Raw genomic sequence first — 23,028 nt, 5'->3', positions numbered from 1 at the left:
AGCAGGAATTAAAGAAGTTAGAAAACCGTGCTGCTATGCAGATTCTCATAATTAGTGCTGCTGTTTGCTCTCCACCTCCTACTTCATTCGGGTTATGTCCATGAAAACACACATCGACGCATTGCTAAAATTAAGGTTACAACTGCTCCATCCAAGACTTGTTTCTAAAAGTCACTCCAAATGCAATTTCATATTAAATTGGCCATGTAAGGTCACCCACATAACACACACTAATGAAAAAGTCAGGAAACAGATGAAGAAAAACAAATAAAAACCCACAAAAAATCCCTTGTGAATTCCTCTTCTTTACTGTTAAATCTGTCAGATTGGTGAAGAAAAATTGTCAATTCTGGACTCAATTTTTTTAAATATGATTGTCACAGAGAAATGAAAACACAGCAAAATAAACTATACAAAGGCAAAGTAGAATAACAAAAAATATTTTACTAAAACATAAGATTTACAGGAGATTTTCCAGACAAGCCATACAAAATGGTCACAAGCTTTTTCTTGGAGGGATTTTTCTACACTTGACAGCAGAATCACTATAGTATTAGTGAAGGTGATGGATGTTTAATGTTCCCGTTTTTTGTTCAAACAATGAAGCTTGTCCATCTACAGCGTCTAAGTTAGACTGGGCTAGAGGGTATATTCTAAAATATAACTGGTTAGCTGCTTTTACCAATGCAATTAGCATCACCATAAAAAGGGAGGAGGAGCCCACAGAATTAAAACAAAAAGCCCCGCAGCTAACCCTGCCTACCTTCATTCACAGTGCTTATACTTAAACCATGACGGGAAAAATGATTAAAAGCAGAGATGTGCTGCTGCTTTCAAACAATTTCACAACAATCCAGATGATACTTCTAGCCTCTGCTCATGCGGTACAATAGTGAATTAGGACAAGACACAGATTTGCTAATGTGCATTTAATCACCAAAGGACTGAAGATGTCTGGGCTTTTATTCTGTAATGTTTCTAAGACTGTGTCCATTAAATGCAAACAAAAAAAGGAAGAGGTCTTGGCAGAACAGGAGAAGTGATGCACACTTGATGTTCAAAGCGCATTTAAATATTATTCATGGCATATAGCCTAGTCCATGCTCTGGCTGGAAAGAAAAAGAAACACATTTAAGAAAAGATGCAGTTTTCAGGCTTGATTAAAGTAATTTTAAATTCATATTCTTAAAGATCTCTTTTACAACACTGCTGCAAGCACACAAAATGTATCAGTTCTGAGATTTTTAAGTGCAATTTTGAATTCCAGCAGCTGTCAACTTTTATGTATTATAGAAGCAGTCTGACAGTAGTGGATTCAAAAGTGAAGAGGCATAACATAGCAACTCTTGCATTCCACTATAGCCTGCAACAGATGCAATATCAGAGATGTGCTTTCCAGAACCTGTTAATCCATTCCTTAAGCCATAGAGGACAAGCAGTAGAATGCTCCTTCATTTTACCAGAACTCCAAATTAGACAGACTACCAAATTAGGACCATTAGACAGACTAGCATATTAGGACCATCAAAATCCAAGATCAAACAGATCTAGACAGCTTCTTCTATCAGGCCCTGCAGAACTTAAAAATAGACCACTGCAGGCACATTCAGGGCACCTGGACTATGACTGTATGTAGTAATGTTTTGTTTCTTCAAGTTGCAGACATAAAACTAGAGGTCAGGCTTTACACACCATTGCTAAACCTAGAGAAAAAAAATCTAGAGAGTAAGCCATTCCTAAACCTAGAGAAAAAAAAAGTTAGAAGATACATCACCTGTTTCTATGGCTTGGGCTTCATTGGTCTTCCATTGCTCAGCTACATCATTTGCTAGTGGATCATCTGGATTGGGAGCACTTAACAAAGCCTGGATTGATAGCAGAACTGTACGAATCTGCAAAGCTGGGGACCATTTATCTGAAGAAACATTTATAGCACTATGAAACACCATATTCACCACAGTCTACAGAAATAGCAAGTTTTTCCAGATTAAAGAAGCAAGATATTCTTTAAACACAAGAAAACTCTTTTTAGGGTCAACTTACAAACATCTGTATTTAATATGGTAAGAAGAAAGAAAACATAGTACCACTTACCTTTCAAAATATCTAAACATATTCTTCCCAGCTTGTCTACATTAGGATGGTAAATTTTGGTCATGAAACGTACTTTAGGAGCTGCCATTGGATATTCTTCTGGAAGGAATAGTTCAAGTTTAAATGTCCCACCCTCAAAGGGGGAATCCTGTGGACCTGCAATGACCACATGAAAATAGCGTGCGTTGCTTTCATCTGGCTCTGCTTTTATCCCAGGTACTGGCTCTGCCAGCAAGCGCTGGGTTTCCTACAAGAAAAGGAGAAAATGAAACAAATAAAACCAATTTAAAATAAACATAGAAACCATAAGACCCATACAAACCATTTTAAAAGCAACAAGCATTCATTTAGCCTATATTCACAGAAACTGTGTTACATTCCTCAAAGTCAAAGAACATCTGCAGAAAGGAGATGAGGCAGGGGTAAACTGATACCCATCTCCTCTCAAATCCTCACCTGCTGTGTTTCTGTAACACACAGTAATAGATAACTCAGCTGCCTCGATTTTCTTAACTTTTGATTGAACTATTGCCAAGCTGCTGTGTTTTTCCTCAATATACTTAAAAGCACTTTAAAGAATACCACAATTAAAACACCAAAAGCATTTCCCATTCTACCTTAAATAAAAACTCCCATAAGTGAAAAGCCAAAGGGATTAATCACCCACAGAAAGAGTTCAAGGCTTATTCTTAACAAGAGTGGACTGGTTCATTAAGCTGAACATTTGTACTGGAATCAGATCCAACTTTGAAGAATTTAAAGTGCTACTCTTCTGCAACACTAAAGGTATATTTTAAGGATGTTTTATATATTTAGACATATAGGTGCATAAATAGCTTTGGTGTGAGCACGTTCAGCCTACATATACCCATGTTTAAAGTCACCATAACAGACAGCAGAAGACAGTCAAGATGTTCTGTAAACAGCAAAATAAGGGAAGGCCAGTCTCCTGCAGGGACCTGGTTTCTTTGTTGCTCCATTCTTGTGCAAATCCCACCACAGGCACCAAGCTGTGAGCACAGCTAAGAGCTGCCCACCCTGCTAATGCACTGAGCAGACACACCAAGGCAGGTACATCCTCCTTTCCTCTGCTGCCTGCCTTCACAAGTCTTATGGGCACCATTCCAGCTCTTATAAAAAAAAGACCCCATGGCCAAAATGGGTAAAAGGACACTAGGCAGGGACAAAAAACTCCTGCTAACGCCTCATTTCCTCACAGTTTTAGTCCCATTTCCTCTTTCCTTCTAAGAGTGCTTTTACTGTGTACACTTAATTTTTTCACCACCTTTCTGTGTTGGCTTTCACAAAGAAAAATCATCCTGTTTCTACTGACAGAAGATTTCAACTTGTAGGTGTAACGTTATTTCATTATTTCAATTTTATAGCATATTTATTCACATGTCTACAACAGCACTTCCAAAGATGCACAATTTCTCTGCACAACCTGTTCCACTACCTCACCACCCCCACAGTAAAGAATTTCTTCTTAACATCATATCTAAACCCACTCTCAGTTTGGAGCCATTTCTCTTGTCCTGTCAGTATGCACACCCTCATAGTCAGCCTCTCTCCAATACAGTAAGTCTCCATACAAACACAAAGCACACAGATTACCTCTACTTAGCTAAATAAATTCTTCAAACCTAGCTGCACTGCTGCATTACTCTTGCAGAAATAAGTGTACACAGCATGAAGTGATATGGCTGTCCTGATGCAGTTAAATAACAACTTATTTTACAAAAACTGATCAATACTTAAAGAAGTAAAGTCATGGTAATTAATTCCAAAATCTAATTATTCATCTCTGAATTCTCAAGGTCCTACAAATTGTAATATAAAATTTATTACTATGTATATTTGCAAACTAAACTAAATATAACTGGTGTGCTTCCTTGTTTCAGCTACATATTGTCTACTTATCTGAATATAACTGGTGCGCTTCCTTGTTGCAACTACATATTGTCTACTTATCTGCATAGACATTAGATGCCACTTACACACCTCACTGGAAGGCCATCCAAGCCTCTTAGAACTGTCTACATTTACTTCTGTGAGTATATTCATATTATAAGCATAACTTTATAACTTACTCATTTGTATTCTGCTGGCTATTTACTTGTACCCTAATTGTGTAGAAAAGCAGTCATAACAAATTCTGATAGTTTACATCCGATGGTATGAAAAGTCAGTAAGAAACTACAGATAACCCCTGAAATGCATAAACCATTTTCAGTTTGTTTCAGCAGGCTGTCAGTATGAGTGCTGCCTCAGGTAAATGGGACAGTTTGGGTTTCTGCCTGTGAAAGACCATATACTGTTGGACAGCTCTGGCATAGGAAAGTGTCTTATGCTACAATAAACTAATGTGAGCCAACTGAAAACCTAAAAATGAGTAACTTACAGGAAAGACCAATTTTTAAACTTTTTCACAGTTGGACTTTGCCAGAGATGTGCTCGTAAGGAAACTGTGGCTTTGGTTCTGATGGGCACGCTCAAAGACTATTTTTTAATATTAAGGATAACACATTTTAATAGCTGGGCTGATCTCAGCAGTCCCCAGCTCCCCCTCAGTGACCCCAGTCCCCAGACTGCATCCCTAGTTATGCCAGGATGCTGACTGTAACTACACTGGGGAGCCAATCCTGGCTTAAAACAGCCCAGAACCAGCAGCTCTCTGGCAGCAGCATCAGCACTTCCACCTGCCAGCAGATCCGAGGGAGCAGTCCTGGCTGCGAGCTGCACGTTCTGCCACTAAAAACCACTTGTCAGTAAACACTGGGAGAGCCCAGAGATGAGAAAAACAATTCCTTCAGTGCAGGCACCCCGTAATGCACCCATGTCACCCTGCTCAGAAAGCCCTTCGTGCCTCCACATTCTGTGACTGTGGTCACCTCGCTATAAACACCCCAGAAAAAGGGCTTGCCAAAAAGAGTGTTTGCGCTGCATGCAGCCACTGAGTACTGAGCCTCCTCTGAGCCCACAGGGGAACATTAATATTAGATGAACATTCCAAAGAGCACACCTTGCTTCCTGCACTGCACACAGAGCTCCATCACTATCAGTGTCACTGAAGCTGTTTCCAAACACAAATGAGGAGGAACGCCTGTGAGGGAGCTGGCTGACACTCATCTTTCACACCTGCCAGGCTCCGCTGCAGCAGAGAGCAAGCACCAGGTTAAACTTCTCCAAAACACTCAAAATGAAAGGCCATGATCCCATGAACACATCACTGCCTTTGTGCAAAAGCTTCAGAAAACACTTTTTGTGCACAAGCTTCAGAAAACAGCTTTTTAGAGCTGTATAACACAGATAAGCTTGTAGACTGCAATGAGCATAGCAAAAATGCTGTTTATTGAGAAAATGTGCAATGTTTGTACTTAAATATATCAATACTTCCTAAATTCTGACAATAAATAAGGGGTTTGTCCTGCAATTATGAAGACATTAACAATAATATCTTAACTATATTTGGGGGGACATCATGGAAAAGGAACAAAAAGGGAGAAATTAATCAAAAAGTTACATTGTAAGGTCTAAGCATATAAAATGCTTAAATATACAACTAGGCCCAATTCTAAAGTAATTACAGGGACTCAATTTCCACATTTTAGGGTAAGAAGACAGTTGCAGACATGCTGATACTAAAAGAAATTTGAGTTGCCATAAAACTTGCAAAAATAAGTCATATTTGAGAAAAAATTGTGAGTATACAGGCAATGTCATGCACCTGGTCACAACATATAAACAGGTCAGGAAGCTGACCTGTTTATACATTTTAATTCTTTTAAGTGTACATTACCAATTAAAAACCCTAAATAAACAAAACAAAAAGAAATACAAAAAAAAAAAGGCAACTGCAAAAAATAACCACCTACCACCCTGTACATCACCCACAAGAGAATGAGGAGAGGTGCACAAAACAAGGAAATGTTGAACTACACATTGATCTTATTCTCTAATTCCCAGAGGACGGCTACCCAATGAAATAAGTATCCCAAACACTTTTAAATAAATAAATAAATGCTTAATTTCTTTTAATGAAACTTTTAATTTACCACCTTTATTAACTCATCAGTATGATTGAACACATGCAATACTTGACTTCCCACGTTTTTTTAGTTAGACTTTCTTTTCTTACACTTTTTTAACTGAGGAAGTGAGTTTTATGCACTCTGTTACTTCCTCTTTTTCCCCCAAAACTGCCTTTAGACCCTTTGTCCAATTTCAACTGTTCTGTATGTTTTGTAAGCTGTCAATGGCTAAGGATAACCAAGCTCAGTGCTACTGGAGAGGAAGACATGAACAGCTCCAGCACTACCACTGCTGTTTGGCCAATTTATTCCAACCAAGTACAACCCTTGCCCAGCAAAAATCTCTGACAATAAGGATAAAAAGAGCTGAAACACACAAACATGCTAAAAAGGACAAATAATAAATTCAGAGAAAACTGGGTTTTGCAGTTCTGCTGCTCACAAAAAATGTTTTTACAACAGAACAGTTAATTTTGTCTCCAACAAGAATACAAACTCCCATCGAGTTCCCAAATTGTATTATGTAGTGGTTTTTATTAGCTCTCCTTTAGCATTCTGAAGTTTCACAGAAGATATTTCAGCACATATTTTGAAAGCTCTAGAGCCTTCAGTGAAGTTTCCCGTGCTGTCATAAGCAATTATCTGTCATACTCTGCAATGTTTTTAGATTGACACTTCTTCTCACTCCTGTATTTACTCCACTTTTTCCAATTCCAAGTAATGTAACAATTTCTATTGACTAAAATAAATTAATAAACCCAAAAAGATACATGCCAGTCCATACTTGAAAAAAACCACATCTGACAACCACAACTGGTTATGCCTCCCCCCTTTTTATGCCTTCCCTTTTTTATTTTTAATTAAGTGGTTAGAAAACACAGAAGTGTTGAAGGTGTTTTGACAAGCAAAAGCAAAGCTTTCCTTATTAACACAGGTGGCCTGAAGCAGAGTGACAGATGATACTGATGGCACAGATGGTGTAGCTGACATTCTGCACAGCTATTCTTCTATGAAGACATTAAATTGAAAACTAATTATACCTGAGGGGGAAGAAACCCTCAACCTGTTTTTACAGTAACATGTAAGGATAGGAAGCTGCAGGAAGGGAGAGCATTTGATCTTTAGAAGAGACCAGCAGAGCAGGAGGCAGGGGTGAGGGCTTTTGAGCTTGCCAAGACTAAGAGAAGCCACACAATGAGGAGAGATGGATCTGCAGGAGAGCTGGTTTCATTCATTCTTTCAGCTACTGCTTGGTTATTCTGCTTTGAGTCAAAGGGGGAAAAATGTTACTGAAAAGCAGACATAACCACCAGGATTCTCCTTGTTCACACATACAGAGTAAAACAGAGCACTTCTTTAAGGAAGTAAAGGCAACAGCCTAGAAGATGCTTCCATACAGACATACAGGAAAATCAACTGCTAATGAACATGGAGGTATGAGCAAGCATACAAAGGAGGAATCCATTACAAATATACTATTTCAATCACTTTCAGCCTTGTAGAAGTGTTTACAAAAGCCTCAAGCTGTCAAGGCCTTAGTCAAAACAACTAAAAAGATTTCTGTGTGCTACTCTTGAAAAACAAAAAGCTACTTCACAAGTCTTGCTTGCTATCAACAGACTAAGGCAGGACCAAAAAAATAACTACAAATAGATAGTGCCAAAATAAAAAAGCAGCAAATACCAGAATCAGAAGACTCGCGTATGCAAGTAATTGCAAAAAAACCCCAAAGGTTATTTCTTACCTACCAGAGTCACTGCAGCTGAACTGTAAAGCTTCTCTGTCTGACAGAGACCACTACAGTACTGAAGGAACAAATTTTGGCATGGCATTAGACAATTTTACAAGCTTCTTCATTGCTTTTTAAAAAGGAGAACTATTTTTTGCTTGGAAAAATAGTGCAATTCTGTTCCCTGTGCTATGGCAATAGTTAACCACCACAAATTTTACACTGCCTGCCAAGCAACATGGCTAAAACAGTTAGGAACAAATCAATATTGAACACCCACAAAATATGTGACCTTTAAAGCTACTGTGTGAATGCCACTAGAATTTAAGAGAAGCTTGCCTGTGAAGTCAGCACAAACTAGCTCAGAGAAGAAATCCAAGCTCCATATCTCTAGACAAATGTGCTTTGCTTAGTAATTCAGTTACCTGCATTTCATTTCCCTGATACTCCAGTCTTCTTATTTCACAGTCAATATTACTGCTATGCAGATTACTTTAATAAATAAAACATGCTGCTTATTAGTCCACTAATACTATGGTCTCAGTGAGTGTTACAATTGAAGGAACACACTATTTTACAGAACGGTCTTCTGGACCACATTATCCTTTGATACCAGCTGTGAAATCACCTAGTGAGCTTTGTAAAATCCATTAGAACAAAGGTAGCTCAGAGAAATCACACCACCTTACAGGGTCTGAATATTCTAAGGCGATAAATGATCAGCCACTGCAGAAAGGAAAGAAAAAACCAAATTTGTGGTGCTTTTCCAGTTCAGCCTATTATGCACTTTCACTTTTGCCTATATAGCTATCTCTTGACTTCATGGTCTAACACAGCAAGTGCCCAATCTGAAAGAAAAGAAAAGAAAGGGGAAAAGTCATTCAAGAGAGAAGAGTCCCTGATGCAGTGCACCAGATGTTCCATGCAAACAGCTGTGCCAATAAAAAGCAGGGGGCAAACACATGCTCTCAGAAGGATGGGAGAAGATTCCTTTTGCTGAAAGGGCTGGTTTAGAGAGCTGGGACTGCACTGTAACCACAGCAGGACACCAGTGTAACAGATTACTATTCTGTAACCAACCTAAAAAGGAAATGGAGAGCCTTCCCTCCTCATTCCAAAGGAAGAAGCTTAACTACCAACTAGGCTAATTTCAGTAACAGATGGTAAACTACTAAATTAAAAGTCTTCACCCATCTATAAAAGTCTTAAACACCAAAGACTCTGCATATCTATAACAGTTATCAAAGAACCTTTAATAACACTAAGACTACAGAAAAGCATCTTTATGGCTAGCAACTTTATGCTACTACCTTAAAAAGAAATACTATCATTCAGAGGCTGACATATCTGTGATAAAACTATTCTGAAACTTCAAAACACAAAACATTACTAAAGGTCTCTTACATAAAGAGAAAACACTGCAGGTCTTAAAGCTATTAAATATCTGAAATGGCACAATACCACATCATTATACAAAGTCTCAGGGGAATGATTCTTTATTCATATTTTCAGTAACACATTTACTAGCTCAATTCTCTAAGCACTAGTCAAGCAATTTTCCTTCCGTATCACACTCCTACAACTTTGTCAGGCCAAGGCAAGGTACAAGTCCCCTCTAATCTACGTCAGACACTGAGAAAGTGTAGGCAGAATCTACCCTTACTTGTAGGTTCAACTAACTCTCTTTATTCTGAACAGATCAGGGAATACAGATGATGGATGTGAACTTAATCTACAACAGGAATTACAGCTTAAGTATGAGTGTCTATTGCTGCCAACTTGCCAGAAATTACCATTCTGCAAATCTACTGAGAAAGCACACCCTGACAGCATTCCCAATGCAACTCAGGAAAAGTGAGCTAGGTCTTCTTAACTAGATTAAAGATCTGATTGACAACATAAACACTCTGCTGCCATCCAGCAGAGGACAGGAACTTCCAACAGAAACCATGGAACAGCTGGCACTGGCTGTGGATAAAAGCATCTCCCACCAGTACAAATTAAAAAAATCTGCACACCCCTTGACAAGTTTCTTCCACAGGTGCTACAGGAGAAGGTCTCCAAACAGCCAGCTACCAAACTTTTTTAACCCTGGCCATTTACAAAGGGAACAATAGGATGCAATGCAACACTGTAGGAATAATCCCAAAATGGCGAAAAAGAAGCATTACTTGTAAAATTAAAAAGGCACCCCAACTGAAAGAAATCCACATCAGCTTACATTTTTTTTTTTTGTATTTGGTATGATCTAATTCAACTGCATTACCAACTGAGGACTTGTACAGGCTGTATGTATCAAGCTGCTGGCAGCAGAGGGGCTCCAGGGGTGACCTCTGTGAGGAGAGGCCATGGGCTGTACCTCACCAGACACAGCCAGCTCCAAAAACACGCCAAAGGACATGGGTGAATCCATCAGCCAAGCTGGTGGCACACCTGGGAAAATGTACTTAAGAAAGGACAGAAAACAGCACCACACAGAGAGAACAGCAAGGGGTAAAAAAAAAAAAAGTGTGCAAAGCTAATGTGAACAAGAAGGTCAGAGAAGGACAGTAAGGACAAGCTCCAGGCACGGGTGCAAAGATTCCCTTGCAGCCCATGAAGGACCACAGTGGAGCACACACCCACATTGTATCCCATGGAGTGGACGACTCCAGAGCACAGGAAAAGTGTGGAGAGGAAGGAACAGCAGAGAGGAGCTGCTGTGGACTCACCATAAACCCCCATTCTCCACTCCCTTGCATCCATCAGGGACAGGCAAGTTGGGGAGCAAGGAGTGAAGGACTGAAGTTGAATACTGGAAAAGGGTGGCAAAGCTGCTGTTTTAATTTTGTCTTTGTTTCTCATCATCCAATTCTATCTTACCTGGAAGCAAATTAATTAATTAATGCGTCCCAAGTGGAACCTGTTTTGCCATGATGATTATCAGTAAATGATCTCTCTTTGTCTTGTTTCCTTCTTATTTTTTCCCCCTGCCTGGTGGAGGTGGGGAGAGAGCGTGGCTGGGTGAGCACCTGGCCAAGGTCAGCCCACTGCACCATAAACCACACATTACTTTTTAATCTGTGTTTGAGATGTGGTATCCAGAACCACTTTTAGAGAGAATGCAGTAGGCAGTTTCTACTCCACAGATGATAGAAAATTAAGAATTTTTGAGAAAGAGATGACAGACTTAAAATTAAAACCACTAGCTCCATTTCCTGCTACAATTGAAATAATCAACACTTATCACTTGCAGGATATCACACATAACAATTTATGGGGAGAAAATGTGATGAGGAAAAAGAGAGATCTTTCAGTTTAACTGATTGCTCATCAGTTATTTCAGTATTTGCTTCCTAAGGGAGATCAGACATTTGCTGCCAAATCCTCCAGGAAGATTTCTAAAACAGATGAAAAGACGCTACCAATAGCAAAAAATCAAAGAGTTGTTGTTTTTTTTTTTTTTTTAATTACACCTAAGTTCCACTATTTTGTAGTCATTGAGAGTGGAAGTCCTTTGTTTCATTCTTCACTGGCTGTTGAGCTTACAATTAAGTCAAATTGCTTTTCTACCCACCACTTCAGCATGGTTCTCAGTTCTTCTTGATTAACTTCACTCACATCTGTAACTACCTCCACCATTTCCTTTCCTCACAAAATGCAAGTGTGCCCAAATGGGAAGCTTTAATTTGTCAGCAGCAGTGCTGATTTGAACAGTCATCATTCCATATACTCCACTCATCAGCCCAAATGTTTGCAAAGTCAAATAACAGATGAGATCACAGAACTGATTTGGTTTAAGAAATAACCTTTACTGCAGAGTTCTGAGCCAAATCAGTTCCTCAGCCTAAGTTCACCTCAGTGGCACAAAAATTTTTGTGCCAGCACAGTCCAAGCTGAATCTGTTCATACAGTAAGGCTGTTCAATCTGAATGAGAATCACAGAACAGCCTGGGTTGGAAAGGACCTTAAAGACCACCTAGTGCAATTCTCTTGCCATGGGCAGACACCTCCCGCTAGGTCAGATTGCTCAGAGCCCCATCCAACCTGGCCTTTAACACTTCCAGGGATGGAACATCCACAGCTTCACTGACCAACCTGTTCCAGTGCCTCACCACCCTCACAGTAAAGAATTTCTTCCTTACATCCAATCTGAACCTGCCCTCTTGCAGTTTGAATCCACTCCCCTTGTCCTATCCCTCTATGCCCTTGTAAAAGTCCTTCTCCAGCTCTTTTGTAGGCCTACTTTGGGTACTGGGAGGCGGCTACAAGAATGAGCCAGATTGATCACTTCACAAACTTCTGGTTAAGCAACTAAGTGGTAACTTCTTCACTTTGTGCAGCTCTCTGCCAACAACAGAAGTACAATAACCAACTGCAGCATTTCAACTGAGACTACACACTCAGAGTAGAGTTATTGTAAGAAAATACATTTCTTTCATACTTTCATTTTGACCACAGGTAACCCTTGCCAGTTACCAGTGTCATTACCTTCCAACTACATCCAACAGTCCAGATTCATTTTGGGGTACGAAATAGAGACTTAAGGCTTTAGTTAAAGCACTATATTGGCACAGTGACAAGTTATAATTACTTGCCAAATGACAAATCTTTCCTGTTTGACTGCAATAAAGGGGAAGATCACACTGATCTCCTTCACTGAGGAGTGATAAATTGCACACAAGAAGGTAAAAAAGCATGCATATTTTTGCTTTGATTTTTGAGGGGGAGGCAATAAGAAAAAGTGAAACTTATCAGTCAAAACTGTCTTTTACATATAGGGATAAAGCTGCCTCAGAAAACTACAAAGATTTAATTCAAAACTTAATATTGCATTACATCACATTTTGGCACAAATTCTTCCAGGGTCTATCAATTCATTAGCTACAGCTATGCAAAGAACCGGCTGTAACCAGCATTACTGAAAACAAATTGGTTACCTAAGCAGATGTCATATTGTCAGGGAGATTTAAGAATGTTTACATTAAAATTATATAACTGTAAAACAATTTCATTGAAGAAAATCTTCTGAAAATAACATTACCTTTTAGGACAAGGAAAAAAAGAATTAGCAGCAAAGCCCATTAAACTGCAAAGCAAGGGACAAACATCATAAATAGGAGGCTACACTTCGGTTCACAAAAGCCAGCCTCCACATGAATTCTCTCCCCTGCCATACAATCCCCAAGAGTCAGCATTCCACACGCCCCCACTTCCTGGGCTCATTACTGACTACTGTCTCTTGTACAGTAATTAATGCTTCTACCACCCTGTAGATTCCCAGACTCTAAAACTAGCCCCAACTGTATCCAACACCACCTCCCAAAAAAAAGGCAAGGAAACATGTTCAAAGTGTCAACATGTCAAAGGCATCAGCTTTAAAAAAAAAAAAAAACAAACCAAAAAACAGTGGTACAGTAGATTCAGAAAACATTATCTAGTATTTGACATACAGACAGTTGTCCAACAAATTGATACTACAGCTCTCCTAAGCAAGCACTGTGAATGAACTCTGGATTGCTCACAATCCTCTCACACGCTTCTGGCTCTCTAAATCCCATCATCACACAATTTTAACCACTGCAAAACCACTTGCAATGAGATGAACACAAATGTATTCCAAGTAACAGTGCCTTCCCAGAAGAAAAAGAGAAAAAATCCCCAGAATCTACCCACTCTTGGAAGAAGACCTTGTAGCCAAGCTCTACCCACTCTTGGAAGAAGACCTTGTAGCCAAGCAGCAACCTGGAGAGGGGCATTTTAAGGTCAGCAGCACCTCCCCCGAGAATGACCTCATTCTCGAGTTTGGCACGGCAGATTACAGGATTTTGGAACTGTGAATCTGAGATCCTATGCAAATTCCTAAAGGATTATCTATGTGATAGCACAGACAGAGCTTTTCACAGTGCATCTCCAGCTATTGTAAAGTAAAGCAGAACTGAATTCACTAAGCTAAGAGTGTAAACCACTCCTGCAGTTATCCTGATGGAGCACATTTGCTCGGGAGGCCTGCATTCATATACAGTGCAGAGTCAACAATCAAAGTGTGGTTAATGCACACTAACTCATACTGAGCTTCTGCCCAAACGCTGTCTATACTGGGTGTGCATGGCAAGGGCCTGCTAGTGGGACAGGCCCACTGAGGTGCTTCTGTGAGAAGCTGCCAGAAGCTTCTTCCCCCATGCCCAACAGAGCCAGCAGCAGCCAGCTCCAAGACCTGCCCCTGGCCAAGGCTGAGCCCATCAGCAATGGTGGCAGCACCTCTGAGGTAGTAATATATTTAAGAAAGGGAAAAAACCCCACAACCTGGGCAGCAGGACAAAGAAAAGAGATTATGTGAGAACAACAACTCTGCAGAACCAAGGTCAGTGCAGAAGGAGAGGGAGGAGGTGCTCCAGGTATGGGGGCAGAGACTCCCCTGCAGCCCATGGATGGCCCCGTGCTGGAGCACGTGGATGTGCCCATAGGAGACTGGGACCCCATGGGAAGCCTACAGCAGAGCAAGCTCCTGGCAGGTCGTGGTGAGAGAGAAATGCTGGAGCAGGTTTGCTGGCACAAGGTGTGACCCATGTGAACTTGTGACCCACACTGAAGCCCTCTGATCCTGAAGGACTGCACCCTGTGGACAGGACCCACAATGCAGGAGTTCACAAAGACTGTACCTGTGGAAAGGACTTACGTTGGAGAAGTTCATGGAGGGACCTCATGCTGGAGCAGGCAGAGTACAGAGAGTTCTGCCCCTAAGCAGGATGGAGCATCAGTGAAAACGTGTATGCACTCAACACAACCCCCACTTCCCATTCCCCTGCACTGCTGAGGGGTAGGAGAGAGGAAAATCAGGAATGAAGTTGAGCCCAGGAAGAAGGGTGAGGTGGGGGAAAGCCGTTTTAAGATTTGGGTTTCATTTCTCATTAATCTACTAGGTTTCGATAGGTAATAAATGATATTAATTTCCCCAAGTCAAGTCTGTTCTGCCCAGGACTGCAATGGGTGAGTGATCCCTCCCTGTGATTCTCCCGACCCAGGAACCTTTGGTTGTACTTTCTCTCCCCAGCTCAGATGAGGGGAGGGATAGAGTGGTGTCCAGCCAGGGTCAATCCACCACACCATCTATGCAAAATTTGCATCTTGCTTTTCACTATTAATTCACCAGTCATAAGTAACTTTAAAAATGTGATTTTGTTTTGTACTATTACACAAAACAAATTTTGGTGATACTCTGAAAGCCATCTAAACATTAACAGACATATTACAGTATAAAATAACTGCATACAAATGTAAAGCAATAAGAACCCATTGGTTTACTATAGGTTTGTGCCTTGAAGTTGCTCAAGATGGTCCAAACAGGATTATTGCCTCTGTCTGGGTTATTTGCTGGGGTTTTCCTCAGTTTTTATTCTACAGAGTCTACTGAAATCTTCTTTAAGGAACAGGTTGTGAAAAGTTACCAGTGTCCTCTGAAAGATCTGTTATTAAGACACCACATTCTCTTTTTAGACTAGACCTAACTGGAAGGTTTTCTCATCCTCTGGGCCTGAGCCTTTTTCTCAGCTTCCCTCCCCTGCCTGACAAAGCAGCTGTCCTGCCAAGCTGCAGCTCCCAGTACCTGCCTGCACGCTCCTCCCACTATCCCAGCCAGCCCAGACCACACCGCCCACCTGGCAAGAAGACTCAGGGAGGGCTGCAAAACAGCACCTGTACCATCCTTCTGCACCTGGGGGCAGGGGGAGGCAGGAGCAGGGAGAAAATGGTTTTGAAAGAGTACAAAAACACCTCTGAAAATTCCCAAAATTTTCACTCTTCTATCAAATTTTAAGTTATCCACCAGATTCAAATGGCATACAAGATGCAAAGACACATTACATTCTCTGATAAATGTCAAGGAGCAGCATTCTTCAGAAGTAATGTTTTCTGTGCCTAACCACCATCCAAAGAAATACAAAACACCACAAAAAGGTATTAGGTTTACCTCAAATCTTTGTTATTTATTTTTTTTTTTATTCAGGAAATAAAAAAGTGGTCAGACATGTCACAGAAATCAAAAAGCAGCAGTGACTTAAATTTTCATGTGGAGACAGAAGTCCATGCCTCAAAAATCCAAAGCTTTCAAGAAAAAGTAAGAAACTTCAAGTTGGCTGCCAGTAACACTTTTAAAGAACTTCTAGAAAGTTCCAGTTGCAGACTAAATGCCTGATTTATACAGGAAAAAAACCTCAAATATATAAGGCTGATTATACTGGCCTCTACTATAGAATGCTCTAAGAGCCTAGCATCACACACACCAAGCGAATCTCCATAAAATCTCCCAGAAATTTTACATTTCGAAGCAGCATTTTCTAGCTAGCAATCCAAATGTTCTCAGAGTTTCAAAAAATACAGCAAGCAGGAGTTCACTGCAGATAATGGAAATAGCTTCACACAGTAAATAGCAAGGAATGCATATCTCAGACAACACCACAGTATTGTGCAGGGGAGGAAATCAAAGCCTCTGTAATTTAACACTGATAAATTCATCAGAAAAAAAAAAATCTGAAGTAGCCTCAGCTACTGCTTCAGATGGTTACTTCATGCTAGGAGCAGCTGCAGTGATTGTAACAGAAGCGTTAATAACAACTGGCTACAGTCAACTTAGAGACCTGTGCATCAAATCATGAATGATGAGATCACTGCAGCAATGAAAACAGCAGAGAAAAAAGCCCTTTAAAAGATGATATGGGACAATATTATCCATTCCATTCACATACTCTGACTGCACTTGACACAGCAATGAGGTGGATTGAATGTCAGCCAAGAAAAAAATTCAGATGCAATTCAATTCCTTACTCGACTGGAGGTACGTGACTTTGCAACATAGGAAAAGAATCAATGTAATAAGTGCTTGAAAGTAAAAGTCACTGGGCTTATTTATTGTCTGTTGCAAAGGCTCACCTTTTAATACTGGAAATAGTCACTTTTTGGAAAGAAGTTTACAGCATAAAAACCACACATCTGTTACATGTGCCAATAACACATTTTAATTTTATCTTACATTAATAGTTTTTTTTGGTCAAGATGATTCTCATAGGACCCTCGGTGCTGAACTACTGAAGAAAACAAAAATACCTCTTCTCTATTCACAAGACACAAGGTTTTCCAATTCTGATTACATCTTCAAAGATTCAAAACTACATCAATGTCTTCTACTCACCATTTGTAACATGCTAACAGTCATAACTCTAAAGCAAGTAATCTTTTGAACTTACAGACCATTCCCACACATGCTTTATTAAAGTCCATTTCTAAGTAATCTGAGGACAGCAAATTGGGAATAATTCTGTATGTTCTGCAACAACTGCTTTACAACACCCCTACTGTCACCTTTTCATTGACTTTGAAGAAAGTATTGGAAACATAAACAGAGCTCTTGCCACTGCAAGGAAAGCTCCTGCTCTCCTCCTGGGCTGGAGGACAGCCTGCGCAGAGCAGAGGCGCAGGCTGAGGAGCACAGGACTGCAAGTCAACCTGAGCCCGGCCATCTGCCAGCAGTCGCTCAAGACAGGGAATGCCAACTGCTTCTGGAGCGGCCAGCCAGGCTCAGGCCTTCATTACAGTCCAAATACACTCTCCTAGCCCCAAGCAGCCATCCATGGTCTCTCCTGGATGACAACACAAAGGGGGCATGTGGCAAAAAGGGAGAAAGGTCTTTTCCTAAAAGTATCTGCGCCATTTCATTATCATTAAATTTACTACTGCACGTAGCATGAAGATTTAATTTTCTTTACTGGAGTGATTTTACCCTTACTCAGCTATTTCCTATCTCTCTCTTCCATTTCTTTTCCTGATCTTTCAAATACTCACTAGCAACTGAGTTCACTCCCTCCTCTCCCTCTAAGGCATCCAGAATAGGAAATTTAACATTAAAGTCAAAATTGGCATGACAATCCTCACTGAAGACTCCTGAAGATTTTAGCAGGCATATTTCTGGGACTGCACCTCTGCAGCTGTGATATTTCAAGATATGACTTTGCACATTTTTGAGGCTGTAGTAACTAGTCAGACTCAAGTCCTAGATCATAGGCACATGTGGCAACCTAAGGCACGCACAGCACAGGAGCTGAAGAGCTGATCATCTAACACAACCAAGCCAAGATTTAATAACTCTAGGCTGGCTGCAGACAACTCCAATGAAAATGGAAATACCCAACCCATCATATGTCTAAGGGGGATCCTTCATAGAAAATCTGGACTTTCTAGGACTCTTTTTAGCCCTTCATCTTTCTTCTTCAAGAGGAAAAGAAACAGTCCCATATCACCACACATCTTTGAAGTGAGTTGTGTAAATTGTGCCAGCGTTTTTTTCTAGAAAAGCATAAGAAAGCAAAAGTACCAAGAAAAAAAATTTACGCTCTAGCAAAAGTAGGTGCACTTCTCGATTGTATTCTGGGGAGGTGTCAAGAGCAATGAAAATTTAACGCAGACACCAGCCTCATGACTGAGCTCGTACTGCAACCCTGCGATAAACACCAGTTCCACTGTATTATGAATCACTGCTCCCTATCACACCTGAAATACATTCAGATTAGCATGCTGTGCACTCAGGCAGCTGGCTAGGCGTCAAAATCTGTAAGATTTGCCTTCTTTAATTTTACTGCTTACAATTCTGAGCACTAATCGTAGTTTAGCTCTGCTTCACAGAAGATAAATGCTACCTCTGCCTTATTTTACCTCATCGTCTCTATCAGTTACTTGATAACTTGACTTTTAGATGAAATAACTGTATTTTTTTATCCACTATTGAACACTTAATAAATTCATTTATTTACAATGGTTACCAACCGAGAGAGCTCCACAGTGTTAAAAACTAACATCCACTCACAGTAACAAGTTACGATTGCTGTCATTTCCTGTGAGGGCTAACAAACCTCACTGGAATCGTCTAATAACTTTTGTAAAGAGAATGATCACCCATTCGAGGGCTTCCTTTCGCACCATTACAAATTGAGTAGGAGACAGCAGCACAGCAGGAGCACCCACGCGAGCTACAGGAGCGAGCTATGTTTTCATAGCTTGCAAGACAGTTACCTGTATCTCCAGTAAGTGACCAAAAATTACTTATGCCTTAAGCTGGAACTGAATTCGCAGGATCTGCTGAAAGTACCCCAAAGTTAAGAACCCTTGCAAAGCTGGGCAAATCAAAGTGGAAACATGATACCGAACGGCCAGCACGGCACGTTAATGGGTAAGGGCCGACAGCTCCGAGCAAATGCAGCAGTAACCAGGCTGTCCCAGCGTGTACCACCGGTGCCGGTGTCCCTGCGGCCCAGGCTCACTGCTCGCCGTGCCTTGTCCCTCACTGCACAAGAGGAAACCGCGCACGGCGCCACCGCCGCCCTCCCCCGGCCCAAGCACGCCGAGAGCCGCGCGGGGAAGCCGGGGGCTGGCGGAAGCCCCCGGTGAGGAGCCGCAGGGCGGGCAGAATGGAGGGGGGTGTGCCGGGTGTCTTTCGAGCTCCGGACCCCGGGGGTGCACAGATACCAGCGCCCGGCAGCACCGGGGGCCGAGGGGCGCCGCCGCCGCCCGGGCAGTCGCCGCAAAGGGCGCGGGCCCGCGCCCGCCGGGAGGGCCCAGCCGCTCCCGCCGCCCGCGCACGCCGACACAGCGGGCGGGGGGCCCCCGCGGCGGCGGGGGGAAGCGGCGGGGGCGCGGGCGGGGCGGCAGCGAGGCGCCCCTCGCCCGGCAGGGGCGGGAGAAGGCCGGGGAGGCGGCCCTGCCCTAGCGCGGCCCTACTCCCGGGCACCGGAAGCGGCGGCCGGCGCGGCGCAGCGCTGCCCCGAGCGCGGGAGCCCGGCCCGGCGCGCCCGGCGCTCCCGGCGGGGCATGGCGGAGCGGCGCGCGGCGGGCCGGGCGCGCGGCCGTACCTTGATGATCCTGCGGGGCAGCCCGGCCATCTTGTCTCGTCGGTGCAGGCTCGGGGCGCGCCTCCGCTCGGGGCGCGCGCACGGCCGGAAAGACCCGCGCCGCGCTTCCTGCGGCACCGCCCTGCGCGCGTGACGCCGGGAAATGTAGGATAAAGGGATCGGCGCGCGGGGTCAGCGCCCGGCGCGGCACAATGGAGCCGGCGTCGGGAGCTGTGTGTGCTCTGTCAGCGCCAAACGGCTGCCGGCCCTGACTGTTAGCTGCCGCAAGGGTAGCTTAGAACACCAGCACCTAAAGGACAAGGCGATCCTGATAGAGTCCAGCAAAGGGCCACAAAGGCAATGAGGGCTCTGGCACATCTCTAACGAGGAGAGACTGAGGGAGCTGGGCCTGTTCAGTCTAGAGAGGAAAAGCCTGAGAAGGGATCTCATCAATACATAAAAATATTTCAAGGGTGGGTTTTAAGAGAATAGAGGCAGACTTTTCAGTGGTGCCCAGCAACTGGACAAAGAGCAATGGCCATAAAATAAAACATGAGAAGTTCTATCTCAACATGAGGAAGAACTTGAGGTGGAGGGTGGCAGAGCACTGGAACAGGCTGCCCGGGGAGGTTGTGGAGTCTCCTCTCTGGAGACATTGAAAATCCACCTGGACATGTTCCTGTGTCACCTGCTCCTGGTGACCCTGCCTTGGCAAGGAGAGTTGGAAATAGGATCTTCCAGCCTAACAATTCTGTGGTTTTTGTCTCAATAACACCTGATTAGTGAACCTCCTTCCTTTTCAGTAGAAAGAGGAATATTGTAAACATTGGAGTATAACTACTGCATGAACATACTAGGACATTACTACAGCTTCATAGTAATAGTAACGTCTAAGAATGTGCATCATTATTTATGGGAAATAAAAGCACAGAAAATTGAACTAATTTCCCATAGGTTACTAAGCAGGCCAGCAGCACAGCCAGGAATAGAACCCTATGTGCATATGATTCCCTGTCAAGTGTTTTCTTCCAGTTTGAAACAGGACATAATTTCTGTGTACTCTGGTAGAAAGTAAAGTTCTCTGGCAATGGCAATTCTAGGAGTAACAGACCATGACTCCAACCCTTATTTAGATATCAAAGCATCTTCACTGGGCCTCAAAACAAAAGTAATTGGAAAATTATGTATTTTCTTACAGTGCATGCTAAATTACTTCTCTTTCTTTGTTTCTGCCTTCACCCCCCCCCCTTTTTTTTTTTCTCTTTTACACTTCTCACAGAAGATTGTCCATTCAAGGACTGGCATACATGGAAGAAAACACGGGCCAAAAGTTCCTTGAAAGTCTGTGAGACACAACAACAGAGTGAAGCACAATTGGCTCAAATAAATGCTCATCAGTCTTGAATTCAGTGGTCCCTTTCAAGAGTCGTAGACCAGGAACCTTGCATCAGTCAGAAGCAGCAGCAAGTCACTCTGGCTTATTATGTTTAGACATCTTTTGTTGCACAACAAGTGGTCTGTCACATCCTGGGAGTTTTCATTATACCTCTCCTTCTGGCTTCTTTTATGAAAGGGCTTTTGAAGTCCACTTGATCAGGAGATGGCAGTAAACAAAAACATTGATTTCTGTTGTTATATCTACAAAGATTTAGATTGTTCCTCTAAGCCATTTTAGCTCCCAGAAGGACTGCTGCAGAGATCCCTGAGTACCCATATTGGGCTGAAAAAGCCATCCAAGCTGGCTACTCCAGAATAGCAACTGTAGACTGTCGCTTGTAGTCCCCATTCAAATGGGCATTCATTCATTCCTATAGCCCAACTCCAGCAAGGCCTGCCTCTACAGTGGTTATTGAGTGTGTAGTTTCATGTCAAGGGCACACTACTTTTTATTTGCATTGCTGTTAAAGAGGACTGCTGCCTTCCTCCTATGCCACACACTGCTGTTCCCTCAGCTCACACCATGATCTCACCTAAGATGAGCTGATCAAAAGCACAAATGGTTCCTCGGTGAGCTGCTGTGAACCACAGGCAGCTACACAGCTGTACAGGTGAGGCATAAAAAAGGACGAGAACTCATGCCTGAGGGTGTGAGAAAGGGACACTCTGTAGTTCCCTGCATTAGGGGTAGTGTGAAACCATGTACTTGAGGTTATGTTAAACCAAACAGCTGAGTCAATCTCTTAAAAAGAGCATTTCTTTCTTCCCTTCCCATCTCACTCCTACCTCCCTTCCTTACACATGGCATTTTCCCCACTGTTCATTCTGCTGAGCTGATGCAGTACACTAACTTGGCAGAAAAACAGCCATTCAGTCTAGCCTCATGCTGGACTGGTGAATTGGTTAGTCTTACAGTGGGTTCTGGCAAGCCCCAGACAATAAAAGGTAGTGGGAGTGAAATTGTACCTGTAGTGTCCATGACTAATTAACTCAGCTTTGGATGCCCCTCAGCCTTTTGGAGAAGCTGCAGGCAGCAGTGAGGTCCTGCTGCCTTTCCCTGTATTCCTGATCCACTCTTGTCATTGGTATGTATCTACTGAGGCATAGGGGGTTGTTGTTGGGGGTTGTTTTGGGCTAAGTTACCCTTCTGACCAGCTCACTGAGGCATCAGAGGTGGCACAAGAGAAGCAGCAGGAAGCAGGGTAAGATGGTGCAGGTGTAGGACCATCCCCTCCTGCAGCAGTGACCTGTTCTGTTGGCTGATCTTGGCCCACTGCACAGGCCAGGATGGAGAGCACAGTACTCCTCCCACAAATCTGTGATTATCACACCATTGCTGGGATTACAGTGGTTCCAAGAACAAAGCTAGGCAACCACCTTACTCACCAACAGGGTTGTACAATGCTACTATAGGCAGGGAAGGTAAGAAGTAATTGCAATTAGGCAATTAATACACCCAGAACAATTCAATATAGCTGCTGACCATCTTCCTGTGACAGCTTCTGCTGTCATCAAGTTACCATCGAATTACTCACTGAGTGGGTGCATCCAGGCCAGCTGAGCCTGTGGCTGACTAATCTTATTTCCTCCTCCTAGCCCTCTTTGCAATCTTAGAGAAGTTTTACTGTAATTACAACTCTCTTTCAAACCCCAGATTCTTTATTTTTGCATAGAAGCATTTCTATATTTTTACCAAGTATTGTAGAAAATCTGTTCTACAGCAAAAACCAGATGGATGTATGTACACAAGCAGAATAAATATTCACAGTAATATCCACATTTTATATTAAAAATGCTCAGTAAATCCCAGAGTAATGTCTCAAGAGTTGCTATGATGCCTGTGTACATAGGGGGAAACTAAGGCACAGAAGTGCAGTGTTTT

General features: G+C 42.4%; 1 protein-coding gene across 1 annotated transcript; it reads right to left on the bottom strand.

Annotated features, from left to right (window-relative positions):
* Nucleotides 1–424: 424 nt before the first annotated feature.
* Nucleotides 425–19,827, bottom strand: UBE2N (ubiquitin conjugating enzyme E2 N). The gene is made up of 4 exons (XM_058023102.1): nt 19,731–19,827; nt 2,095–2,341; nt 1,775–1,915; nt 425–1,109 (listed from the first exon to the last, which is right to left on the bottom strand). Exons 1-4 carry the CDS (start codon nt 19,758–19,760, stop codon nt 1,069–1,071), a joined length of 459 nt encoding a protein of 152 aa, XP_057879085.1. The 5' UTR covers nt 19,761–19,827; the 3' UTR covers nt 425–1,068.
* Nucleotides 19,828–23,028: the final 3,201 nt, after the last annotated feature.

The sequence above is a fragment of the Melospiza georgiana genome, chromosome 4 (assembly GCF_028018845.1).
Source record: "Melospiza georgiana isolate bMelGeo1 chromosome 4, bMelGeo1.pri, whole genome shotgun sequence".
NCBI lineage: Eukaryota > Metazoa > Chordata > Aves > Passeriformes > Passerellidae > Melospiza > Melospiza georgiana.
The sequence above is the reverse complement of the archived record's forward strand: the minus strand, read 5'-3'. Positions and strand labels throughout refer to the sequence as shown.

What these genes read in the sequence shown, in the direction of transcription:
- UBE2N (XM_058023102.1), bottom strand. Translation starts at nt 19,760, where the DNA reads ATGGCCGGGCTGCCCCGCAGGATCATCAAG. An exon ending in TGCCCCGCAGGATCATCAAG is followed by an intron (nt 2,342 to 19,730) that starts GTACGGCCGCGC and finishes CTTTTCTTGTAG; the next exon opens with GAAACCCAGCGCTTGCTGGC. An exon ending in AGCCCAAGCCATAGAAACAG is followed by an intron (nt 1,110 to 1,774) that starts GTGATGTATCTT and finishes TTTTCTTTCCAG; the next exon opens with CCAGAGCATGGACTAGGCTA.